General features: G+C 47.9%; 1 protein-coding gene across 1 annotated transcript in view; it reads left to right on the top strand.

Moving 5' to 3' along the window:
- RTTN (rotatin) overlaps positions 1–24507 on the top strand; it is a 228839-nt gene that overhangs the window by 50723 nt on the left and 153609 nt on the right. The window contains exons 14-16 of the mRNA XM_040432294.1: positions 10175–10284; positions 15632–15758; positions 16169–16294. Of these exons, the coding sequence (XP_040288228.1) occupies positions 10175–10284; positions 15632–15758; positions 16169–16294 (363 nt within the window). The remainder of the gene's footprint in view (positions 1–10174; positions 10285–15631; positions 15759–16168; positions 16295–24507) is intronic.

Here is a 24507-nt window from a genome sequence, read left to right as displayed (position 1 = left end):
GGCGGGTGGGTTGGAAGCCCATGGACGGATTGGCCATAGACCCTACAGGGAAATATCCCAGTTGGCCGATGCTCAGGGGGCCACTTAATCCCTCCTCTTGGCTACCAGCCAGGTACATAAATACCTGATGCGCTCTGCATTAATTAAAGTAGGAGCATCAGACACTTATGCACCTGGCCAGTGGCCGCAGGTCACCTCCCAAATTCAATGATATTACTGTCCTCAGGACGATGATACAGCTTCATACTGTGGGGCCGGCGGCAGTATTTAGTGCAACATTGTGGTAATTGGTTTCCCAGAGACTGTATTTTGTGCTACACTATGGTATCTGGTTCTGCTGGGGCAGTATATTGTGCTGCACTGTGGGATCTGGTTCTGCTGGGGCAGTATATTGTGCCGTACGGTGGTATTTGGTTCTGCTAATGCAGTATTTAGTGCTACACTGTGGTATCTGGTTCTACTGGGGCAGTATATTGTGCTGCACGGTGGTATTTGGTTCTGCTAATGCAGTATTAAGTGCTACACTGTGGTATCTGGTTCTGCTGGGCAGTATTTTGTGCCACACTGTGGTATTTGGTTCTGCTGGGGCAGTATATTGTGCTGCACTGTGGTATCTGGTTCTGCTGGGGCAGTATATTGTCTGTACGGTCAGTGCTCCAGACAAAAAAAAATGACCAGGAGCCATTGGCTCCTAAACTAAAAAATTTAGGAGCCAAATTAAATTTTTTAGTCGCCAAATTTAAAATGCATATAATTAAAAAAAAAAGGACTTTGAGAAGATGAGACGCAGGTGCACTACATATAGGAGAATACAGCACCACATGCCTCTCACATCCAGGGACATTTTCTGGGGAACAAGGTGACTAAAAATGGCGAATTGCGTGGTTTAGAGTTTTTTTTTTCTGTTACGGCCTTCACCGAGCGGAAATATTTTTTTAGATTTTAATAGCTCACACTTTTTGGGACGTGGCGATATGTAATATGTTCTTTATTGTTTGTAAATTTTATATGTAAAACTGGGAAGGGGGCCATTTAAACTTTTAGTATTTTTTATTTTTTTTTAGTTTTTATTTAACAACCATTTCTTCCCTTAGGGACTAGAACCTGGATCTTTTCATCCCTTGTGCTATTCACCCTGATAGAGATCTATCAGGGTGAATAGGATCTCACATCTCCCTGCTGCCCTGGGCTCTGTGCACACAGCAGCAGGGAGCTGAACATGGCAGCCAGGGCTTCAGTAGCGTCCTGGCTGCCATGGTAACTATCTGAGCCCCAGCAGTGTAATCTGCCACTGCCACCAATGAAGGGGATGGGGACACTGTGGCCACCATATAACAATGGGGGGGAGACGGGGACGACTTGTGGCCAGTGATAATGGGGGGGGGAAGGGGGAAGAGGCTTTGGGAGAGCGCACTGCACCACCAATGAATGTTTAAAGAGGACCTTTCGTGGGTCCAAAGAATATGAACTTATCAGCAGGCTGCATAGAGCGGCGCCCAGGGATCTAAGTGCACTTACTATTATTCCTGGGCGCCGCTCCGTTCGTCCGCTGTGGCCCCCGGTATTTTCAGCATTCAGAGGAAGGAGGAGGAGACGCCAGTGTCTCTCCGTCTCCATGACAGCAGCGCTGTCCAATCACAGCGCAGAGCTCAGAGCCAGGGAGAAAAAAAACCTCCCTGGCTCTGAGTTCTGTGCTGTGATTGGACAGCGCTGCTGTCAGGGAGAAGGACAGACACTTGCGTCTCCTCCTCCTTCCTCTGAATGCTGAAAATACCGGGGGCCACAGCGGACGAACGGAGCGGCGCCCAGGAATAATAGTAAGTGCACTTAGATCCCTGGGCGCCGCTCTATGCAGCCTGCTGATAAGTTCATATTCTTTGGACCCATGAAAGGTCCTCTTTGACTCCTTCATACAATTGTCTGCAGCGGTATCACAGACTCGGCACCCGGCCTCAATAACAGGGCAGGCGATCTGTGGCACCTGAGGGGTTAATGGCCGCGGATCGCCTGCCCTGTTATTGAGGCCGGGTGCCGGGTCTGTGATACCGCTGCCGACACTTATGTTTTACATTCATTGGTGGCGCAGTGGCGACAGCTCCTCCCCTCCTCCTCCCTGCTATATCCCCATTGGTGGTAGTGGTGGCCGCGTCACAGTGGAGAGGGAGGGACTCCTTCCTTCTCCACTGTGCAGTGTGCTACTGAAGAGAACGTAGGCTGCGCAGGATCGCGGCGGTACAGTCGCAAATGGCGACAAGACTAAAAAGTCTTGTCGCCATCTGCAAATTTTAAGGCGCATTGGCGACCGTTTTGGTCGCCATCTGGAGCCCTGACGGTGGTATTTGGTTCTGCTAATGCAGTATTTAGTTCTACACTGTGGTATCTGGTTCTGCTGGGCAGTATTTTGTGCTACACTGTGGTATCTGGTTGTGATGGGGCAGTATATTGTGCTGCACTGTGGTATCTGGTTCTGATGGGGCAGTATATTGTGCTGTACGGTGGTATTTGGTTCTGCTAATGCAGTATTTTGTGCTACACTGTGGTATTTGGTTCTGCTGGGGTAGTATATTGTGCTGCACTGTGGTATCTGGTTCTGCTGGGGCAGTATATTGTGCCACACTGTGGTATCTGGTTCTGCTGGGGCAGTATATTGTGCCACACTGTGGTATCTGGTTCTGATGGGGCAGTATATTGTGCTGCACGGTGGTATCTGGTTCTACCAGGGCAGTATATTGTGCTGCACTGTGGTATCTGGTTCTGATGGGGCAGTATATTGTGCTGCACTGTGGTATCTGGTTCTGCTGGGGCAGTATATTGTGCTGCACTGTGGTATCTGGTTCTGCTGGGGCAGTATATTGTGCTGCACTGTGGTATCTGGTTCTGATTGGGCAGTATATTGTGCTGCACTGTGGTATCTGGTTCTGATAAAGCAGTATATTGTGCTGCACTGTGGTATCTGGTTCTGATGGGCAGTATATTGTGCTGCACTGTGGTATCTGGTTCTACTGGGGCAGTATATTGTGCTGCACTGTGGTATCTGGTTCTGATGGGGCAGTATATTGTGCCACACTGTGGTATCTGGTTCTGCTGGGGCAGTATATTGTGCCGCACTGTGGTATCTGGTTGTGATGGGGCAGTATATTGTGCTGCACGGTGGTATCTGGTTCTACTGGGGCAGTATATTGTGCTGCACGGTGGTATCTGGTTCTGATGGGGCAGTATATTGTGCTGCACGGTGGTATCTGGTTCTACTGGGGCAGTATATTGTGCTGCACTGTGGTATCTGGTTGTGATGGGGCAGTATATTGTGCTGCACTGTGGTATCTGGTTGTGATGGGGCAGTATATTGTGCTGCACTGTGGTATCTGGTTGTGATGGGGCAGTATATTGTGCTGCACGGTGGTAGTTGGTTCTGCTGGGTGGTATTTTGTCCTGCACTGTGGTATCTGGTTCTGATGGGGCAGTATATTGTGCTGCACTGTGGTATCTGGTTGTGATGGGGCAGTATATTGTGCTGCACGGTAGTAGTTGGTTCTACTGGGGCATTATATTGTGCTGCACTGTGGTATCTGGTTCTGCTGGGTAGTATTTTGTCCTGCACTGTGGTATCTGGTTCTGATGGGGCAGTATATTGTGCTGCACTGTGGTATCTGGTTGTGATGGGGCAGTATATTGTGCTGCACGGTAGTAGTTGGTTCTGCTGGGTAGTATTTTGTCCTGCACTGTGGTATCTGGTTGTGATGGGGCAGTATATTGTGCTGCACTGTGGTATCTGGTTCTGATGGGGCAGTATATTGTGCTGCACTGTGGTATCTGGTTCTGATTGGCCAGTATATTGTGCTGCACGGTGGTATCTGGTTCTACTGGGGCAGTATATTGTGCTGCACTGTGGTATCTGGTTCTGATGGGGCAGTATATTGTGCCGCACTGTGGTATCTGGTTCTGCTGGGGCAGTATATTGTGCCGCACTGTGGTATCTGGTTGTGATGGGGCAGTATATTGTGCTGCACTGTGGTATCTGGTTCTACTGGGGCAGTATATTGTGCTGCACGGTGGTATCTGGTTCTACTGGGGCAGTATATTGTGCTGCACTGTGGTATCTGGTTGTGATGGGGCAGTATATTGTGCTGCACGGTGGTATCTGGTTCTACTGGGGCAGTATATTGTGCTGCACTGTGGTATCTGGTTGTGATGGGGCAGTATATTGTGCTGCACTGTGGTATCTGGTTCTGATGGGGCAGTATATTGTGCTGCACTGTGGTATCTGGTTCTGATTGGGCAGTATATTGTGCTGCACTGTGGTATCTGGTTGTGATGGGGCAGTATATTGTGCTGCACTGTGGTATCTGGTTCTGATGGGGCAGTATATTGTGCTGCACTGTGGTATCTGGTTCTGATTGGGCAGTATATTGTGCTGCACTGTGGTATCTGGTTGTGATGGGGCAGTATATTGTGCTGCACGGTGGTATCTGGTTCTGATGGGGCAGTATATTGTCCTGCACTGTGGTATCTGGTTCTACTGGGGCAGTATATTGTGCTGCACGGTGGTATCTGGTTCTGATGGGGCAGTATATTGTGCTGCACTGTGGTATCTGGTTCTGATGGGGCAGTATATTGTGCTGCACGGTGGTATCTGGTTCTACTGGGGCAGTATATTGTGCTGCACTGTGGTATCTGGTTCTGATGGGGCAGTATATTGTGCTGCACTGTGGTATCTGGTTCTGATGGGGCAGTATATTGTGCTGCACGGTGGTATCTGGTTCTACTGGGGCAGTATATTGTGCTGCACTGTGGTATCTGGTTGTGATGGGGCAGTATATTGTGCTGCACTGTGGTATCTGGTTCTGATGGGGCAGTATATTGTGCTGCACTGTGGTATCTGGTTCTGATTGGGCAGTATATTGTGCTGCACTGTGGTATCTGGTTGTGATGGGGCAGTATATTGTGCTGCACTGTGGTATCTGGTTCTGATGGGGCAGTATATTGTGCTGCACGGTGGTATCTGGTTCTACTGGGGCAGTATATTGTGCTGCACGGTGGTATCTGGTTCTACTGGGGCAGTATATTGTGCTGCACTGTGGTATCTGGTTCTGATGGGGCAGTATATTGTGCTGCACTGTGGTATCTGGTTGTGATGGGGCAGTATATTGTGCTGCACTGTGGTATCTGGTTCTGATGGGGCAGTATATTGTGCTGCACGGTGGTATCTGGTTCTACTGGGGCAGTATATTGTGCTGCACGGTGGTATCTGGTTCTACTGGGGCAGTATATTGTCCTGCACTGTGGTATCTGGTTGTGATGGGGCAGTATATTGTGCTGCACTGTGGTATCTGGTTCTGATGGGGCAGTATATTGTGCTGCACTGTGGTATCTGGTTCTGATGGGGCAGTATATTGTGCTGCACTGTGGTATCTGGTTCTGATGGGGCAGTATATTGTGCTGCACTGTGGTATCTGGTTCTGATTGGGCAGTATATTGTGCTGCACTGTGGTATCTGGTTCTGATGGGGCAGTATATTGTGCTGCACGGTGGTATCTGGTTCTACTGGGGCAGTATATTGTGCTGCACGGTGGTATCTGGTTCTACTGGGGCAGTATATTGTGCTGCACTGTGGTATCTGGTTCTGATGGGGCAGTATATTGTGCTGCACTGTGGTATCTGGTTGTGATGGGGCAGTATATTGTGCTGCACTGTGGTATCTGGTTCTGATGGGGCAGTATATTGTGCTGCACGGTGGTATCTGGTTCTACTGGGGCAGTATATTGTGCTGCACGGTGGTATCTGGTTCTACTGGGGCAGTATATTGTCCTGCACTGTGGTATCTGGTTGTGATGGGGCAGTATATTGTGCTGCACTGTGGTATCTGGTTCTGATGGGGCAGTATATTGTGCTGCACTGTGGTATCTGGTTCTGATGGGGCAGTATATTGTGCTGCACTGTGGTATCTGGTTCTGATGGGGCAGTATATTGTGCTGCACTGTGGTATCTGGTTCTGATGGAGCAGTATATTGTGCTGCACGGTGGTAGTTGGTTCTGCTGGGGCAGTATATTGTGCTGCACGGTAGTAGTTGGTTCTGCTGGGTAGTATTTTGTCCTGCACTGTGGTATCTGGTTCTGATGGGGCAGTATATTGTGCTGCACTGTGGTATCTGGTTCTGCTGGGGCAGTATATTGTGCTGCACTGTGGTATCTGGTTCTGATCGGGCAGTATATTGTGCTGCACGGTGGTATCTGGTTCTGATGGGGCAGTATATTGTGCTGCACTGTGGTATCTGGTTCTGATGGGGCAGTATATTGTGCTGCACTGTGGTATCTGGTTCTGATGGGGCAGTATATTGTGCTGCACTGTGGTATCTGGTTCTGATGGGGCAGTATATTGTGCTGCACTGTGGTATCTGGTTCTACTGGGGCAGTATATTGTGCTGCACGGTGGTATCTGGTTCTACTGGGGCAGTATATTGTGCTGCACTGTGGTATCTGGTTCTACTGGGGCAGTATATTGTGCTGCACGGTGGTATCTGGTTCTACTGGGGCAGTATATTGTGCTGCACTGTGGTATCTGGTTCTACTGGGGCAGTATATTGTGCTGCACGGTGGTATCTGGTTCTACTGGGGCAGTATATTGTGCTGCACGGTGGTATCTGGTTCTGATGGGGCAGTATATTGTGCTGCACGGTGGTATCTGGTTCTACTGGGGCAGTATATTGTGCTGCACTGTGGTATCTGGTTGTGATGGGGCAGTATATTGTGCTGCACGGTGGTAGTTGGTTCTGCTGGGTGGTATTTTGTCCTGCACTGTGGTATCTGGTTGTGATGGGGCAGTATATTGTGCTGCACGGTGGTAGTTGGTTCTGATGGGTGGTATTTTGTCCTGCACTGTGGTATCTGGTTCTGATGGGGCAGTATATTGTGCTGCACTGTGGTATCTGGTTGTGATGGGGCAGTATATTGTGCTGCACTGTGGTATCTGGTTGTGATGGGGCAGTATATTGTGCTGCACTGTGGTATCTGGTTGTGATGGGGCAGTATATTGTGCTGCACGGTGGTAGTTGGTTCTGCTGGGTGGTATTTTGTCCTGCACTGTGGTATTGCTGGCCTTGCCTACTTTTTTTTTTTAAACAATTGTTATTGAGGAAGAATGGAAGGATACATATTGACAGATTAGAAGACATAAAGTAATCATATTCATCACGTTTATGTCAATACATTGCATAGCTCGGTATTCACAATAGACCATCTTCGGTATATGAAGAAAAAGCATAGCTTCCCTCCGTTCTCCATTTTCTTGTTTTCACCTCTTAAGCTTCCCACAACCTTTAAACCCAAACATAATCTGCTCCATGAGTGTCTTCAAACGAATTACCGTTCCTTTTGTCCCCAGTCACCTCCTATGGTGCCCCAACATCAGTCTCTCCTACTTCTATTGCCCCAACTTCTATCAGTTTGGACCCGCCTACAACATGAGGCCACTCGTATTTTTATTTTTTTCCCAGGGCCACTTTAAGTTCCCAATCCACCCGTGAGGAAGCCTGTCCCCCACTGATCTGATATTGATTAGATAACCTAATAAAGATAATGGCCTTAAAGTGAAGAAATAAAAAGCATACCGCCCCTCCACTGATCCCCTGCCTCTTATGCTGCTTTGGTGCTACTGCTCTCCACTTCCTGTCCCAGTTCCACTTGCTGGAAAGACCTACTCAGCCATGTGTAGTCTCTGAGTAATGCAGTGGTGCTCCGCTTCACTTGAATGGGAGCAGTGTTACAGTAACCAGGCACGGCCGCAAATCGGAAAAACAGTAAATCGGCGGGTGGGCAGGAAGCCCATGGACGGATTGGCCATAGACCCTACAGGGAAATATCCCAGTATTTAGCCTTTTTTTTTTTTTTGTGGGTCAAGATGTGCTGATTCTTTGTGATTTATTGATTACAATTTTATTGTGTGGGAATTTGAAAAATGGCAGTTTCAAAGTCATTTTTTGCATTTATTAACATTCTTCACCTTGCCGTTGTGAGGATTGCAGCCCTACCAAATATTTGATTTGTTTAATCTCTTGTATATTTCAGTCATTTTATTGAAGAGTTATATCGAGCCTATTTTGACATCTGTAGTCTCACAGCATAAATTGGCACTGTTTGCATAGACCGTGAGAGCAGCTTAGATGTGCTAAAAGCATGCTATGGATGTATTGTACCACAGCTTGGACCATATTCTGATAAAGCGGCCCACCTCTTTGATTATAGATTTTTTTTTTTTACATAAACTTGATTTAGTTAAGACTTTTTTTTGTGTCCTGCTAGGGGTCATCGTATTGCCATCGCTGATTGCTTACATAATGTTTTTGTATACTTGATATACCAATGTATTATAGTCTGTCATTGTCAAACTGACAGGCTATTAAGCTTCATTCACACGTCGGTGTTCCACCGATGTGTGCTGTACGTGTTCTCCACGTACACATACCCATTCATTTTAATGTGTGTATTCACACATCTGTTTTTTACCACGGTCCGTGGGTCCGTTTTTTTTTTTGTTGCGTGGATGCATGCTCTATTTTGTCCGTATTCACGGATCCCTCACGCGCATTATAGTCTGTGGGTTTGTGAAAACCACGTATGCAACACGAATGCCATCCATGTTTCAGCCATGTTTCACAGATCATTAAGAAGAGATTCTTTGAAAATAATTTTTCAGCTGTTCAGTGGCGGTAACACACGGACAGCAAAAAACGGACACGCAGACCCCACACGGATTCTTCACAGATGCAGCATTGACCACCTTTCCAATGATTTAGACACGGATGTGTGAATGAGGCTTTAGGCTGTTCCTACAGACATACAGTTATGGCATGTCTGGAAGCTTTTGTCAGATCCTTCGCCCAGTTGCCAACCCAGATTCCGTGGTTGCTGTCCACTGCAGCATTTAAGGGGTTAAATAGCCAGGATCAGTATTATCTACAATTCCAGTCGTTACATTCAGTGCCAAACTCCTGTGGTGGTCACGGGATGTATGTCATAGAGCCTTAATGACTATTCTTGGTGTACAGGTTGCTCACAGAGGCTTAAAGGGGTTGTCCACTTGGCCAGACCTGTAAAAAGGAAGATTACTTACCTTCCTCCCGGAGCTAGCGCCCCGCTCTTCTCCTCCAGGCTTGTGAGGCTCCTCTGGGCCCTAAACATCCGGTTGGACCTTACCTGCAGCCAGTCACTGGCCGCGACGATGGCCGGCTCCACTTACATCATGAGCATGACCGGTCTAAAGGAGGAGCAGGCAGCCAGCATCGGAAAGCAGGTAAGTAAGCTTGCCTTTCCAGGTCCTGCCACCCCCCATTCTTGCACAACCCCTTTAAGGGCTTAATCATAGCTGATCTGAAGATTGGTCACATTGGCTGGATATCGTGGTGTTGGAGAGGAGAGTGATTGTGTCATAAGTGCAGATATTACAAAAGAAAAGCACATATAGACCTACTATCAGAAGTACATACCAGTTTTGTAATTCAGCCTCCTTGGTATTCTGTCAACAGTCAAAATCCAGAACACTTAATGAATGAGGAGCTTCTTCATCCAATCACCTCCTCTTATTGGTTTGCTAAGTCTTTCAAATTCAGTCACTTTAAATTGGTCCATATACTCTGCACGTACATCACGAAAATGCTGGGATACTGCAGACAGGATGAGGTTGCTATTGGGAACAGTAGAGGTTCCTCCTGAAATGTATTCGGCAATTAGTATTTATAACTTGCGAGTAATTCATCCGATATACTACAGGCGGCAGTCCATGCATGCGATTATATAAAGGACATGGGTATTGCGGAATCCTATTTCTTACCATTTAGGATTGTTTTATGTGGTGTAATTGCTAAAATAAATGTTAAAATGGTATTCTCATCACAGAAATGTAGGACATATCCACAGGATCATCCTCTGGAACCCATACCCATCTCAAAACCCCATCCAGGCACCCCTGGCCGCCGCATCCAGCGCGTGTAAGAATGCAGAGGTGGCTCAGATTTTCTGTAACACCCATAGAAGTGCCACGCCTCTGTCAAGACGATTATGGAATATCCAGTGGCTATACCCATAAATGTCTGTGATGAGCATAAATCTGCGATGTATAAATACCTCCTAGTAAATAATTTTTTTTATATATTAACTTTTTTTCTTTTTTTTTTCTTCTTAGGGTGCAAACTTTTTGGAGTTGGTGGAGCTTGCTGAAAAAGCCCTCGCTAGCCTTCCGTACCACAAACATTTCCCTTTGATCCGAAAGTTCATCCACATTTGCTCAAACATGTAAAGTATATTTGATCTTTGTTGTGACAACAGTGCATTACAAATGTTGTGATTGTCGTTAACTATGTCTTTATTTAATTTGGTCATTTATACATTTGTTCTCTCTCTGCAGAGAGTGACTTTGAGAAAATTGCTGAAGAGAAGCATCTGCTTTCTATTTCCATATTTTTCCACTTTTTTCTTTTAAAATATTTGTTTTAATTTTCTAAAGTGGTTTATTCCTGGTATTGGTTTATTAAAATCAATGCTGTGCAGTGCAGCTCTTAGCGTTTGAAGCCAGCAGAGGTCAGGCAACACCACATAAAGAAAAGCCCTGCTTACATTTCGCTGTTTTTTCCCCTGTATCTTTTGCTTATTTTAATGCATTTGTTGGTGTAGAGAATGAACTGTGTCTACCTTGGATCTAGAAGTCCAGTTAATTTACTCGATAAGTTCACATCTGTTAATACGGTGCTGCTTTTATGTTTGTGGGGATTCACTCTGGTATTTAGGACTAGCGGATGCAGTATAGAGGCAAAGTACACATTTCTTGAATCAAACAGCAAACAGCAGTGTTTATTCACACATTGGTGTATAGCAAAAATGCAGATAAGGTGTATCACAAAATGCAGGTGGCTTGGTGTTTGTTCACACACAAGGAAAGTCCATAAACAATAAAAGTCACCTTTTTTCCTAGGTGTTAATTCACAGCCTATTAGCAGTTCTTCCTCATCAAGTCCATAGGCGGCCTGTTCGCCTTTAGAGGGGCCTGAGTCCTCCAGCCCGGCTCAAACCTCAAATCCTAGCACAGCCCTCAGTTCACAGCTCAGACTCCTGAGCTCCACTGTCAGAGGGAGGTAAATCCACCCACCTGGCAGTGCTGGCTGGTTTTTATGCCTGGCAAAACCCGGCCTGGAACATGGGGAGTAGTCACCCACCCAGCACTTTGACTACTCCCAGTAAGAGCCGTCCTGGATCAGCTATGACAGCCATGCTAAATCTCAAGGTGTCAGTTAGCAATAGCTGCTGCTGACACATAAAATACCGGCTCTTACTTCACCGAGGCCAGGAACCTCGGTAACACATACCTTCCATCCACAATGATTCCAGGTACTTTCTGTTGTTTAGCTTTTTATTTCAACAGTATTGTGTTGTTTCCTGATAACATTTGTTTTCCACCATGATATGTTCTGCAATCCATTAGCCCAGTGCATAAGGCAAAACAAGTAAAATGCAGCCACTACTTGTCCAGAAATGTGCAAATCCACTATTTCTGTTGAATTCTTGTGAGCAAAAATGCATACAATAGCTCGGGTGCAAACACCTTCAAGCACTTTTTTAATTGAATTTTCTTATCAAACATATTGAAAACATGTGCAACGCTGAGTCTGGTGTCATCCTGGTCTGCCCCCCTCCTCCACACCACATTTCTGGAGACACCAACAACTTACTCATGCATGAAAAAAACGGAACGTTATAACACTGTAGGCCAGCATACACAATCCGTCGATGGAACGACGAATGATAATTCGCTGATTGGATCTTTTATGCCGGCCTAAAGATCATTGTTGGTCACCTGTCATTTGTAATGTAACTGCCTGAGAGGGGAAATGAGCCGTCAAATGTATGAAAACAGTACTTGTTACTGTTAAATGCGAATCAATGCTGCATGGTCAATCAGTCCTCGGTCAAAATGGCTGCACAACTTTACACATACAAACAATAGAGCTGAGAAATGGGGATCACTCTAAACCAAAGTGGCACTATACCTACTATAAATGGAAAAACTGAAGCTCCTAGCGCACATCTCTGACCAAACGTGTTTCGGGCCCAGCTACCAGGCGTCAAGGTGGCGGTATATTATTGTTAGGTACCCGTCTGCGGAGGCCACCTTGATGCCTGGTAGATGGGCCCGACACACGTTTGGTCAGAGATGTGCGCTAGGAGCTTCCGTTTTTCCATTTATAGTAGGTATAGTGCCACTTTGGTTTAGAGTGATCCCCATTTCTCAGCTCTATTGTTTGTATGTGTAAAGTTGTGTGGCCATTTTTTTTTGGGTCAGCTTTATTTATATACATTGACTCGCATTTGCTGAGCAGTTTTTGGCATAAAGGAGTCACAAATCGGACACGCAACCTAGTTGCAGTAAAATTCAAGAACTTTGTCGTCACTCGTCAAATTTAAAAAAAAAGTGATGAAAAAGGTGGCATTGTCTCCAAGGAGATGTCGGGTGAGCTAGACTTATCAAACCAGTGAAAAGGGTGCAACCAACAAATTTGTTGAGACTTGCACTTAATAAATGCCAGCAGTTTGACACCTCAGATGACAGTCAGTGTTGACCTCAGTATCCAAGCAGTTGGATAGAGGGAGCAAACTCTGTCCTCCATTCGGCACCACTTGACTGCGTCTACAGGTTGCCGAGTATTTGGCATAACTGTAAAAATAAAGAAGCATCAGCAATCAGATCGCCAATATTGCAGTCAAAATGGTATACAGGTACAAGCAAAGTGTCTTTGTAAAGCTCTGACACCCAGCTACTAATAAAGGGTCAAAACATTGCTTAAAGGAATAACCAGGATTTTGATGCTGATGCCTTTTCACTTTTTATGGATTTCGGTTGGGAGAATGAGGATTCTCTCCACTGCATTTGTGCATCCAAAACACTGACCATGCCCTGTTACTGTCTGTCTCTGTTTATTTAGGAGTATTTGGCATGCTAGCCGGGGGCCATCTGAAGGGCCCCAGGTCTGCCATGTCTCAGACGCTATTACATCCAGTCTGTCGGAATGCCTGTGCTCTATAATATAAAAGTATTACAGTATAAAGTACAAACCATCAAACGATTGCAGGTTCAGATCTCCAAAACAGACCAAAAAAATATAAAAGAAAGTTGGATAAAGTATTTAAAAGTATTAAAAAAACATATATACACTCACCTAAAGAATTATTAGGAACACCTGTTCTATTTCTCATTAATGCAATTATCTAGTCAACCAATCACATGGCAGTTGCTTCAATGCATTTAGGGGGGTGGTCCTGGTCAAGACAATCTCCTGAACTCCAAACTGAATGTCAGAATGGGAAAGAAAGGTGATTTAAGCAATTTTGAGCGTCGCATGGTTGTTGGTGCCAGACGGGCCGGTCTGAGTATTTCACAATCTGCTCAGTTACTGGAATTTTCACACACAACCATTTCTAGGGTTTACAAAGAATGGTGTGAAAAGGGAAAAACATCCAGTATGCGGCAGTCCTGTGGGCAAAAATGCCTTGTGGATGCTAGAGGTCAGAGGAGAATGGGCCGACTGATTCAAGCTGATAGAAGAGCAACGTTGACTGAAATAACCACTCGTTGCAACCGAGGTATGCAGCAAAGCATTTGTGAAGCCACAACACGCACAACCTTGAGGCGGATGGGCTACAACAGCAGAAGACCCCACCGGGTACCACTCATCTCCACTACAAATAGGAAAAAGAGGATACAATTTGCACGAGCTCACCAAAATTGGACTGTTGAAGACTGGAAAAATGTTGCCTGGTCTGATGAGTCTCGATTTCTGTTGAGATATTCAAATGGTAGAGTCCGAATTTAGCGTAAATAGAATGAGAACATGTATCCATCCTCTGATGGCTACTTCCAGCAGGATAATGCACCATGTCACAAAGCTCGAATCATTTCAAATTGGTTTCTTAAACATGACAATGAGTTCACTGTACTAAAATGGCCCCCACAGTCACCAGATCTCAACCCAATAGAGCATCTTTGGGATGAGGTGGAACGGGAGCTTCGTGCCCTGGATGTGCATCCCTCAAATCTCCATCAACTGCAAGATGCTATCCTATCAATATGGGCCAACATTTCTAAAGAATGCTATCAGCACCTTGTGGAATCAATATCACGTAGAATTAAGGCAGTTCTGAAGGCAAAAGGGGGTCCAACACCGTATTAGTATGGTGTTCCTAATAATTCTTTAGGTGAGTGTATATAATATAGATATAAAAAACATAATTGTATTGCCATGTCTGCAATGACCCAGTCTATTAAAATATCCCATTATTTAGTGCATATGGTAAATGCATAAAAAAAAAAAATAGCTTTATGCTAAAATTGTAATTTTTCTGGCCATACAGCCTCTCCCAAAAAACTGAATAAAAACAAATGTTCTTTGTATCCCAAAATGGTATGAGTAAAGCTATAGCTTGCTCTGCAAACAATTAGTCCTCAGTTACTTTGACAGGAAAATAAAAAAATTATCGGTGTCAGATATGGCACCACACTTTTTTAATTTTTTTTTTTTAAGTGGCACAAAAACCATCACATTTTCATTTTTTATTTTTTAAAACATGGTCACCCCCAAATTTATTTTATTTATGTACAAATCACCTTATTTACTGCAGGTGCCATTCCAAAAAATGTCAACTTGCCCCACATAAAACAAGCCCTCATATGGCTAGGTTGATGGAAAATTAAAAGCATTATGGCTTATTAAATGTGGAAATCAAAAAAGGAAAATACCAAACTATGCTTAAGTACCAAACTAGGCTGCGTCCAGAGGGGTTAAGAGTGTGTCTCGCAGCAAGCTGGACTGTTTCCAGTAATGACCATGTACATGCAGCTCTGAACTATAGGGGGACGTTTACATGTGCTCAAAACTGTATTGGAAAAATCATAATGTGGTTTTGATGCAGCTAAGGCCTCCTGCACACGACCGTTTTTTTTTCCTGTTTACGGGCCGTTTTTTTGCGTTCCGTATACGGAAACAATCATTTCAATGGTTCCTCAAAAAAAACGGAATGTACTCCGTATGCATTCGGTTTCCGTTCCGTTAAAAGATAGAACATGTCCTATTATTGTCCGCAAATCACATTCCGTGGCTCCATTCAAGTCAATGGGTCCGCAAAAAAAACGGAACACATACGGAAATGCATCCGTTTTTGCGGAACCATCTATTGAAAATTTTATGCCCAGCCCAATATTTTCTATGTAATTACTGTATACTGTATATGCCATACAGAAAAACGGAAACGCAACGGAAACAAAAAACGGATCCGGAAAAAACGGCCCAGAAAACACTGAAAAAGACATACGGTCGTGTGCAGGAGGCCTAAGAATCACTTGACATGTATGACATGTAGAAACCATAGCCAAACCAATTTTTCTGAAACCGTTTTGATGCAGTACTAACCGCATCTCAACCGCTAGGTGTGAACGTACCCAAATGCCTGCTGCAATTTACCTTCAGAGCTAGAAGAAATCCAATGTATTGTCAAATTGCTACATATTTCTATCTAACAATGTTAAAACTGTGTGTGTCATAATTTAAACTCCACTTTTTTATTATTCCTTCCCTATTTGTTTGCCTTTAAATAGCTACGGTTCTGCTCGGAGCGGCCCTGTATTACTGGAGGAGAGTCAGAAAGTTCTCTTGAGAATGATGTCTAATTGGGTGCCCGCAGTGAGGGTGGAGGCTTATAATTGCTGTCTTGAAATTGTCAAGGTATACATGATTATTTTCACACTGTACTAGCTTATTATTTTTGAAATATGTGTTGATCACTTCTTCTAGGGCTATCATCCAATATGCTTCCAACATCATTCCTAATCACCTATGGCCTGGGAGCCTCCTGTTGCTTTCAGGTGCCATTCCTATCGTTTGTGGCAGTTGTAGATAATAGTCTTTGTAGATACTTGTCGGTTTTGTTGTGGGATGAAAAATTGCAGGTAAAGACTCGTTTGCGATACATTTTTTCCTACATTTGTCCGTAATTGTGGCAAAAATGTGTTTTTTGGAAAGCTGTGGGAAACGACACACTGTGGAGTGAGAGTGATATAAAGATAGAAAGTATATTAATTTTACATATGTTCCACTTAAATGTGTTATTTATACTATATTTTGTTCTATTTTAGGATTCTTTAGGAATTCATAATGTCACCAAACCCGTGTCCTCTATTTGCAATGGTATAAACTTTCTTCTTCATCCTAAAGTTCTGTATGAAATCACTACATTTGGCCTGCAGGACTCCAACAATGAGGTATTTACTCTATTTTAATCTTATATGTATCATGAAATAAGACCTATTGTTTAACCCCTTAGGGACGCATGACGTACCGGTACGGCATGTTTCCCAAGTCCTTAAGGACCCATGACGTACCGGTACGTCATGGCTTTAAAATGCGATTGCGGCACCGCTGGGGTTAATTGGAACGGGATGCCCGCTGAAATCATTCAGCGGGCATCCTGTCACAACGCGGCGCCGCAAACTGCAGGTCAATTCAGACCTGCAGTTTGCAGCGCTTTCTGCAGTTTCTGATCCCTGCAGTCCCTGACCAGGGGGGTCAGAAACTTTAAAATTCCCAAAATGTAGATTTTTCACCCCCCCTCCTGCACCCCTGAATGATTTTATGCCGGCGGGTGGTGCAGGGGGGAGGGGTTGCGGGCGGTGTGGCAGGCGGGATCGCGATCCCCCGCCCGCCTCCTCTTGAAAATTCATTGGTGTCCAGTGGTTATACCAGAGTGTCAGCACATTGCTGACACTCTGGTATAAACGGCTGACATCTGTGCTGTGATGTCAGCCGTTTAACCCTTTCCATACCGCGGTCCGTACGGACCGCTGTATGGAAAAGGTTAACAGTCAGGATCAGGGAGCTCCCTCCCTCTCCCATCGGGGGGCTGCTGTGCTTTTGCAGCCCCCAGACAGGATGGGGTGACAGAGGGAGGGAGCCCCCCTCCTTACCCTTCCCCGTCTGCTCAGTTGTGGCAGACGGGGAAGGTTCCCATGGCAACAGGACGCCTTCTCAGGCATCCTGCTGTCCATGGTGCTGAACAGATCTGTGCTAAAGGAATAGATCTGTTCAGACAAAATGTAAGTAAAATACAGTACAATACACTATTTAGTGTACTGTACTGTAATATACAGACATCAGACCCACTGGATCTTCAAGAACCAAGTGGGTCTGGGTCAAATTTATTTTTTAAAAAGTAAAGATAAAAAAAACACTTATCACTGAATAAAAATTGAAAAAATAAAATACACTACACATATTAGGTATCGCCGCATCCGTAACGACCTGATCTATAAAACAGTCATGTTACTTTCCCTGCACGGTGAATGCCATAAAAATAAAAACTGAGAAAATTGAAATTTTGCCCACCTTACTTCCCAAAAAAGGTAATAAAATTGATCAAAAAAGTCGCATGTACGCCAAAATAGTACTAATCAAACCGTCATCTCATCCCGCAAAAATCATACCCTACCCAAGATAATCGCCCAAAAACTGAAAAAACTATGGCTCTTAGACTATGGAAACACTAAAACATGATTTTTTTTTTGTTTCAAAAATGAAATCATGGTGTAAGACTTACATGAATAAAAAAAAAGTATACATATTGGGTATCGCTGCGTCCGTATCGACCGGCTCTACAAAAATATCACATGACCTAACCCCTCAGGTGACCACCGTAAAAAAATGAAAACTGTGTAAAAAAAGCCATTTTTTGTCATCTTGCGTCACAAAAAGTGTAAAGCAAGCGATCAAAAAGTCATTTCTCGCCCATATTCCTTGGGGGACACAGGAAACCATGGGTATAGCTCTGCTCCCTAGGAGGCGTGACACTAAGCGAAAGCTGTAAGCCCCTCCTCCATCAGCTATACCCTTCAGCCTGGAGAAGAGACTGCCAGTTTTTGCTTAGTGTCCAAGGAGGCAAGACACTCCCTGCTTATGCAGGGTTGTTTTCCTATGATTTTTTATTTTTACGTTATTTGTTGTTTTTTAATTCGGTTTTTTTCTACCTACAGGGACAACAGAGGCGCATTAGACCCCTCTGTTTCTCCCGGGGTTGAGTTGCGCCAGTGCCGGTAATTCCGCACTGCCGCCTCCCCCACAGAAGACAAGGTGGACCAGGGCAGCCTCGCTCCCCTGCGTCCCGCCAGCTCAGGGTCGCCCGCACGCCAAGTCCCTCCCCCGGCTTCCTGCCACTGCGGTGCCAGGAGCTGAAGGGGCGACCCCCGCTGGATGGACTGAGGGCGAAGACAGCGTATGGTGAGAGTGGCTGCTCCAGCCTCCCCTTCCTCCCTCCCACCGCTGCTACCAACATGGCCACTGCAACCCCGGCCCACCCCCCCCCATATCGGGACGTTACCGGGCTTAGTTGGAGGGCAGTTTATCTGGGCAAGTCCTAGAACGCTGCCTTACAGGGGACGGCTGCAGACAAGCAAGCCGTCTGCTACATCCAGGCGCGGCGGGAGCCGTTTTTCATGGCATGAACGGCGCCATTTCATGGCCGGCACTTCAACATCCTTGGGGGTTAAAATCATTTTGCCGCGCGCGCGCGGCTCTGCTTCGGCTTCAGCGCGGCAGAGGGGGGGCGGAGCTTCCTTACACATTCAGCTCCGTGCCGCTGCGCTCCGCTACTTCCGGGTTCATCTCTCTGCCGTGTGATCCTGAAGCCATTCAGCTCCGTGCTGCTGCCTCTCCTCCACAGCCTCCTCAGTCTGTTCCCCTTACAGCTGCCGCTTGTATCATCCGGGTCTGGTAGGACTGTTAACCCCCTCCGTGCCACAGTACTGTTGCTTGGTTCTCACTTTAAGTGCAACATCTTTCCACCATGTCAGACCCTTCTGCAGCCGCCAAGCCATGGTACCATGCCTGTACTGCTTGTAGGGAACCCTTTCCCCGGGGGCAGTCTGATCCGCACTGTCCTGCATGCCGAGCTCCACCGCAGCCTCAGTCGCCCGCTGTGTCGCCCCCTGCTTCCTCTGACCCGCCTGACTGGGCTAGATCCCTGTCCCTGGCCGTGGAAAGCCTCACTCATGTCGTGGGCCGCCTAATAGACAGGCCACCTACCCCGCAGGACGCCACTCTGACTGTCGCGCCCTCCGGGTCCACTGCTTCTGCCGCTGCAGCGGGTTCACCCTCTCCTAGTGACCCCTCCCGAGCTAGGCACTCTCAGAAGCGTATTAGAGTAGAGCGAGCCTCCTCCTCTGAGGCCTCACTCTCTCCGCCACGCGTGCGCACCCAGACGGGCCTCTCCTCTCCAAAGGATTCGCTCTCTGAAGGTGAATTGGCGGTTTCAGATTTGGAAATGGACTCGGCCCTGCCGTCCAAGCTAGCCTCAGCGATGGGCCAACTCATCTCTGATATTCGTGACACCTTTAAGGTGCAGGATGACCCCCCTAGCTCGGACGCAGCTAGCGTCTCCTTTATCAGACCCAGGCAGGCCTCAAAAGTTTTTCCAATCCACTCTGATTTCTCCTCCGTGGTGTCTAAGGCTTGGGCTCGCCCGGACGCCCGTTTTGTCAACCCAAAGAAGCTGGACATTTGCTATCCTTTTCCAGCCGATGTCGTGGCCACCTGGTCTTCCCCACCCAAGGTGGACCCCCCTGTGGCTCGGCTGTCAAAGAACACGGCCATCCCTGTTCCCGACGGGTCCTCTCTTCAGTCAGCGGAGGACCGTCGCATGGAGACCCTTTCCAAGGGCATTTTTGCTGCCTCCGGTTCTGCTCTCAGACCGGTTTTTGCCTCTGCTTGGGCAGGGAAAGCAATCTCTGCTTGGGGTGCGCAGCTGGAACAGGAGTTGGACTCGGACGTCCCCATCCAGGACCTACGTTCCTTGGCCCAGCTTATTATTCGGGCCGGGAATTTTGTCTGTGAGGCCTCCCTTGATGCGGGAGCCCTTATTGCACGCTCCTCCGCCCTGGCAGTTGCCGTCAGGAGGGAGCTCTGGCTGAAGGTCTGGAAAGCGGACGCTGCCTCCAAACGTTCCTTGGCGGGGCTACCGTTTGCGGGTTCCCGCCTTTTCGGGGTCCGCTTAGACGAACTTATTTCAGAGGCCACGGGTGGTAAAAGCACCCATCTTCCTCAACCCCAAGCCAGGGGCGCCCCCCGCGGACGCCCTGGTGCGTCTCGTTTTCGGTCCTCCCGCAGGGCCTCTGGGGCTCCCACCACAGCTGCCGCTTCGGCTCCTCCCCAGGACAAGCGTAGGAAGCCGTTTTTTCGGGCGCAGCCATCCTGGCGCAAGCCGCAGGCTGCCCGCACACCCGCAGCAAAACAGTCCTCTGCCTGAAGGCGCGCCCCCACCCACCCGGGTGGGGGGCCGGCTCCTCCTTTTCAAGGACGTCTGGATGGCTCACGTCTCCGACGCCTGGGCCCTCGAAATTGTGTCCTCCGGATACAAAATCGAATTTGCATCCTTCCCTCCGGATCGGTTCTTTCGCTCCCGCCCGCCGCGGGACCCGAAAGGCGCGGCTGCGTTCTCCGCGGCCGTTCAAGCCTTACTGGACAGGGGGGTGATTACCCCCGTTCCTCCAGAGGAAAGATTCCAAGGGTTCTACTCGAACCTCTTTGTAGTTCCCAAGAAGGGAGGTTCGGTGCGGCCCATTTTGGACCTCAAAAAGCTCAACCGTTTTCTCCTCCTTCGACGGTTTCGGATGGAGTCCCTCCGCTCCGCGGTGGCTTCCCTGGAGCAGGGAGATTTCATGTCTTCCATCGATATACAGGATGCCTACCTCCATGTTCCGGTAGCCCGGTGTCACCATCGCTTCCTTCGATTCGCCGTGGGGGACCTCCACTTCCAATTTGTCGCCCTTCCCTTTGGGCTGGCAACAGCCCCCCGGGTGTTCACCAAGGTCCTGGCCCCGGTTTTAGCCTTACTCCGTTCCAGGGGTGTTTTTCTGCTACCGTACTTGGACGATATCCTCATCAAGGCTCCGTCCCTTTCTCAAGCGGTTGCCAGCGTGGATCTCACTCTAGAGACTCTGGCGAGGTTCGGTTGGGTCATCAACTTCCCCAAGTCCTCCCTTCCCCCCTCCAGACAACTCGTCTTCCTGGGAATGCTTTTAGACACGGGAGCGGCGGAGGTACGTCTTCCCTCGGAAAAACGTCTGACCCTCCGTGGGGCGGTTCGGGGTCTCCTTCTCCACCGTCGACCGTCCTTCCGCTTCTGCATGCGGGTATTGGGGCAGATGGTTGCCTGCTTCGAGGCGATCCCATTTGCGCAGTTTCACTCCCGCCCTCTCCAGCGGGCGATCCTCTCCTCCTGGGACAAATCACCGCAGTCTCTGGATCATCCCTTCCATCTTTCGCCTCCGGTGCGGTCATCTCTCCGCTGGTGGTTACAGTCCCCTCTTCTGGGAAGGTCCTTTCTGCCACTCAACTGGTTGGTGGTTACAACCGATGCCAGTCTCTCGGGCTGGGGAGGCGTGTTTCCTCCCCGATCCGTCCAGGGCATTTGGTCTCCATCGGAGTCCAAACTCTCGATCAATGTCCTGGAACTGAGAGCGGCCCTTCTGTCTCTACGACACTGGACTCATCTGCTGAAGGGTCATCCAGTTCGTGTACAATCAGACAACGCCACGGCTGTGGCGTACATAAACCACCAGGGGGGCACTCGCAGCGCTGCTGCGATGCGGGAGGTCTCCAGCATTCTCCGTTGGGCGGAAGCCCACGTCCCGGCCCTATCTGCAATTTTTATTCCAGGGGTGGACAATTGGGCGGCGGACTTCCTCAGTCGCACCACCGTCGACCCCGGCGAGTGGTCTCTTCACCCGGAGGTATTCGAGGCCATTTGCCTTCGTTGGGGCATACCGGACGTGGACCTCATGGCCTCAAAATTCAATCACAAGGTCCCCGCCTATCTGTCCAGGGCCAGGGATCCGGGAGCTTGCGGAGCCGACGCCCTCGTTCTTCCTTGGCGAGGCTTCGCGCACCCATACATATTCCCTCCATCCCTCTCCTGCCCAAGGTCCTTCGGAAGATCGCGGCGGAAGGCGTCTCGGTGATTCTGGTCGCTCCGGACTGGCCCCGCCGGTCTTGGTATGCCGACCTCATGCTGCTCCTGGCAGACGCGCCCTGGCCGCTGCCCGCCAGGGAAGATCTTCTCTCTCAGGGACCGATCTTCCACCCGCGTTTAGGGTCCCTACGTTTGACGGCGTGGTTGTTGAGACCACCGTCCTGACACGTAGGGGTTTTTCTGCGGACGTCGTCCGCACCATGATCCGCGCCCGTAAGCCGTCCTCTTCTAGGATCTATTATAGGACCTGGAGGACCTTTTTGGGGTTCTGTGCCGATCTGGGGATTCCTCCGCTCCGCTTTTCTCTCCCCACCGTTTTGTCCTTCCTGCAGAGCGGACTGGCCCAAGGTCTAGGCCTTAGTTCTTTGAAGGGTCAGGTATCTGCGCTGTCTATTTTGTTTCAGCGCCCACTGGCCCCCCTTGGTCCTGTCAAGACCTTCCTTCAGGGCGTGGCTCACGCGGTTCCCCCGTATCGCCCTCCGGTACCGCCCTGGGACCTGAACCTGGTTCTCTCAGCGCTCCAGGCTTCTCCTTTCGAGCCTCTGCGGACGGTTTCCTTGCGACTTCTGTCCTGCAAGGTTATTTTCCTTGTAGCCATCACCTCTCTTCGGAGGGTGTCCGAATTGGCTGCACTCTCCTGTCTGGAACCTTTCCTAGTGTTCCACCAGGACAAGGTGGTTCTTCGTCCGGTCCCTTCCTTCCTTCCTAAGGTGGTCTCCGCCTTTCATCTGAACGAGGACATCGTTCTCCCCTCTTTGTGTCCTTCCCCTTCCCATCCGCGGGAGAGGAAGCTTCATCGCCTGGACGTTGTCAGGGCGCTCAAGATTTACCTGGAAGTAACCAGCTCTTTCAGGCATACTGACTCGCTCTTTGTGGTCCCGGATGGGTCGCGCAGAGGGATGGCGGCATCCAAAGTTGCTATCGCCCGTTTTGTCAAGATGGCTGTTACTGAGGCTTATCTCGCCAAGGGCAGGGTTCCTCCCCTTGGTGTTACCGCTCACTCCACTAGAGCGGTCGGGGCTTCCTGGGCTCAGAGAAATCGGGCTTCTTCGGAGCAGATTTGCAAGGTGGCCACTTGGTCCTCCTTGCACACCTTCACCAAGTTCTACAGGGTGCATACTCATGCGTCGGCTGACGCTGCTTTAGGCCGTCTGGTGTTGCAGGCGGCAGTTGATTGATGCCTCTGGTGTTGGTCTAGTTTGTTCTGGTCCCTCCCTTCTGGGACTGCTCTGGAACGTCCCATGGTTTCCTGTGTCCCCCAAGGAATATGGGCGAGAAAAGGAGACTTTTGTATTACTTACCAGTAAAGTCTCTTTCTCGCTCTTCCTTGGGGGACACAGCACCCGCCCTTCATTGGGTTACAGTTGTGGTTCCGGCTTGGTTGCCCCCGTTGGGGCTCGACAGTTCTTTTTCCGGTTGGTGGTTATCTTTCACTACTTGGACACGCAACTGGCAGTCTCTTCTCCAGGCTGAAGGGTATAGCTGATGGAGGAGGGGCTTACAGCTTTCGCTTAGTGTCACGCCTCCTAGGGAGCAGAGCTATACCCATGGTTTCCTGTGTCCCCCAAGGAAGAGCGAGAAAGAGACTTTACTGGTAAGTAATACAAAAGTCTCCTTATGCACCTCAAAATATCACCATCAAACCATCATCTCATCCCACAAAAAATTAGTGTAATATATGTATAAGTGTAATATAGAGCAACCAAAAATCATATGTACCCTAAAATAGTACCAACAAAGCTGCCACCCTATCCCGTAGTTACTAAAATGGGGTCACTTTTTTGGAGTTTCTACTCTAGGGGTGCATCAAGGGGGCATCAAATGGGACATGGTGTCTAAAAACCAGTCCAGCAAAATCTGCCTTCCAAAAACCGTATGGCATTCCTTTCCTTCTGCGCCCTGCCGTGTGCCCGTACAGCAGTTTACGACCACATATGGGGTGTTTCTGTAAACGACAGAATCAGGGCCATAAATACTGAGTTTTGTTTGGCTGTTAACCCTTGCTTTGTAACTGGAAAAAAAATATTAAAATGGAAAATCTGCCAAAAAAGTGAAATTTTTAAATTGTATCTCTATTTTCCATTAAATCTTGCGCAACACCTAAAGGGTTAACAAAGTTTGTAAAATCAGTTTTGAATACCTTGAGCGGTGTAGTTTCTTAGATGGGGTCACTTTTATGGAGTTTATACTCTAGGGGTGCATCAGGGGGGCTTCAAATGGGACATGGTGTCAAAAAACCAGTCCAGCAAAATCTGCCTTCTAAAAAACCATACGGCGCACCTTTCCCTCTACGCCCTACCGTGTGCCCGTACAGTAGTTTACGGCCACATATGGGGTGTTTCTGTAAACTACAGAATCGGGGCAATAAATATAGCATTTTGTTTGGCTGTTAACCCTTGCTTTGTTACTGGAAAAAATGGATTAAAATGGAAAATTTGCCAAAAAATCTAAATTCTG

Source organism: Bufo bufo, chromosome 5, assembly GCF_905171765.1.
Source record: "Bufo bufo chromosome 5, aBufBuf1.1, whole genome shotgun sequence".
In the NCBI taxonomy this organism is placed as follows: Eukaryota; Metazoa; Chordata; class Amphibia; order Anura; family Bufonidae; genus Bufo; species Bufo bufo.
This window is presented reverse-complemented; position numbering and strand designations above follow the sequence as displayed.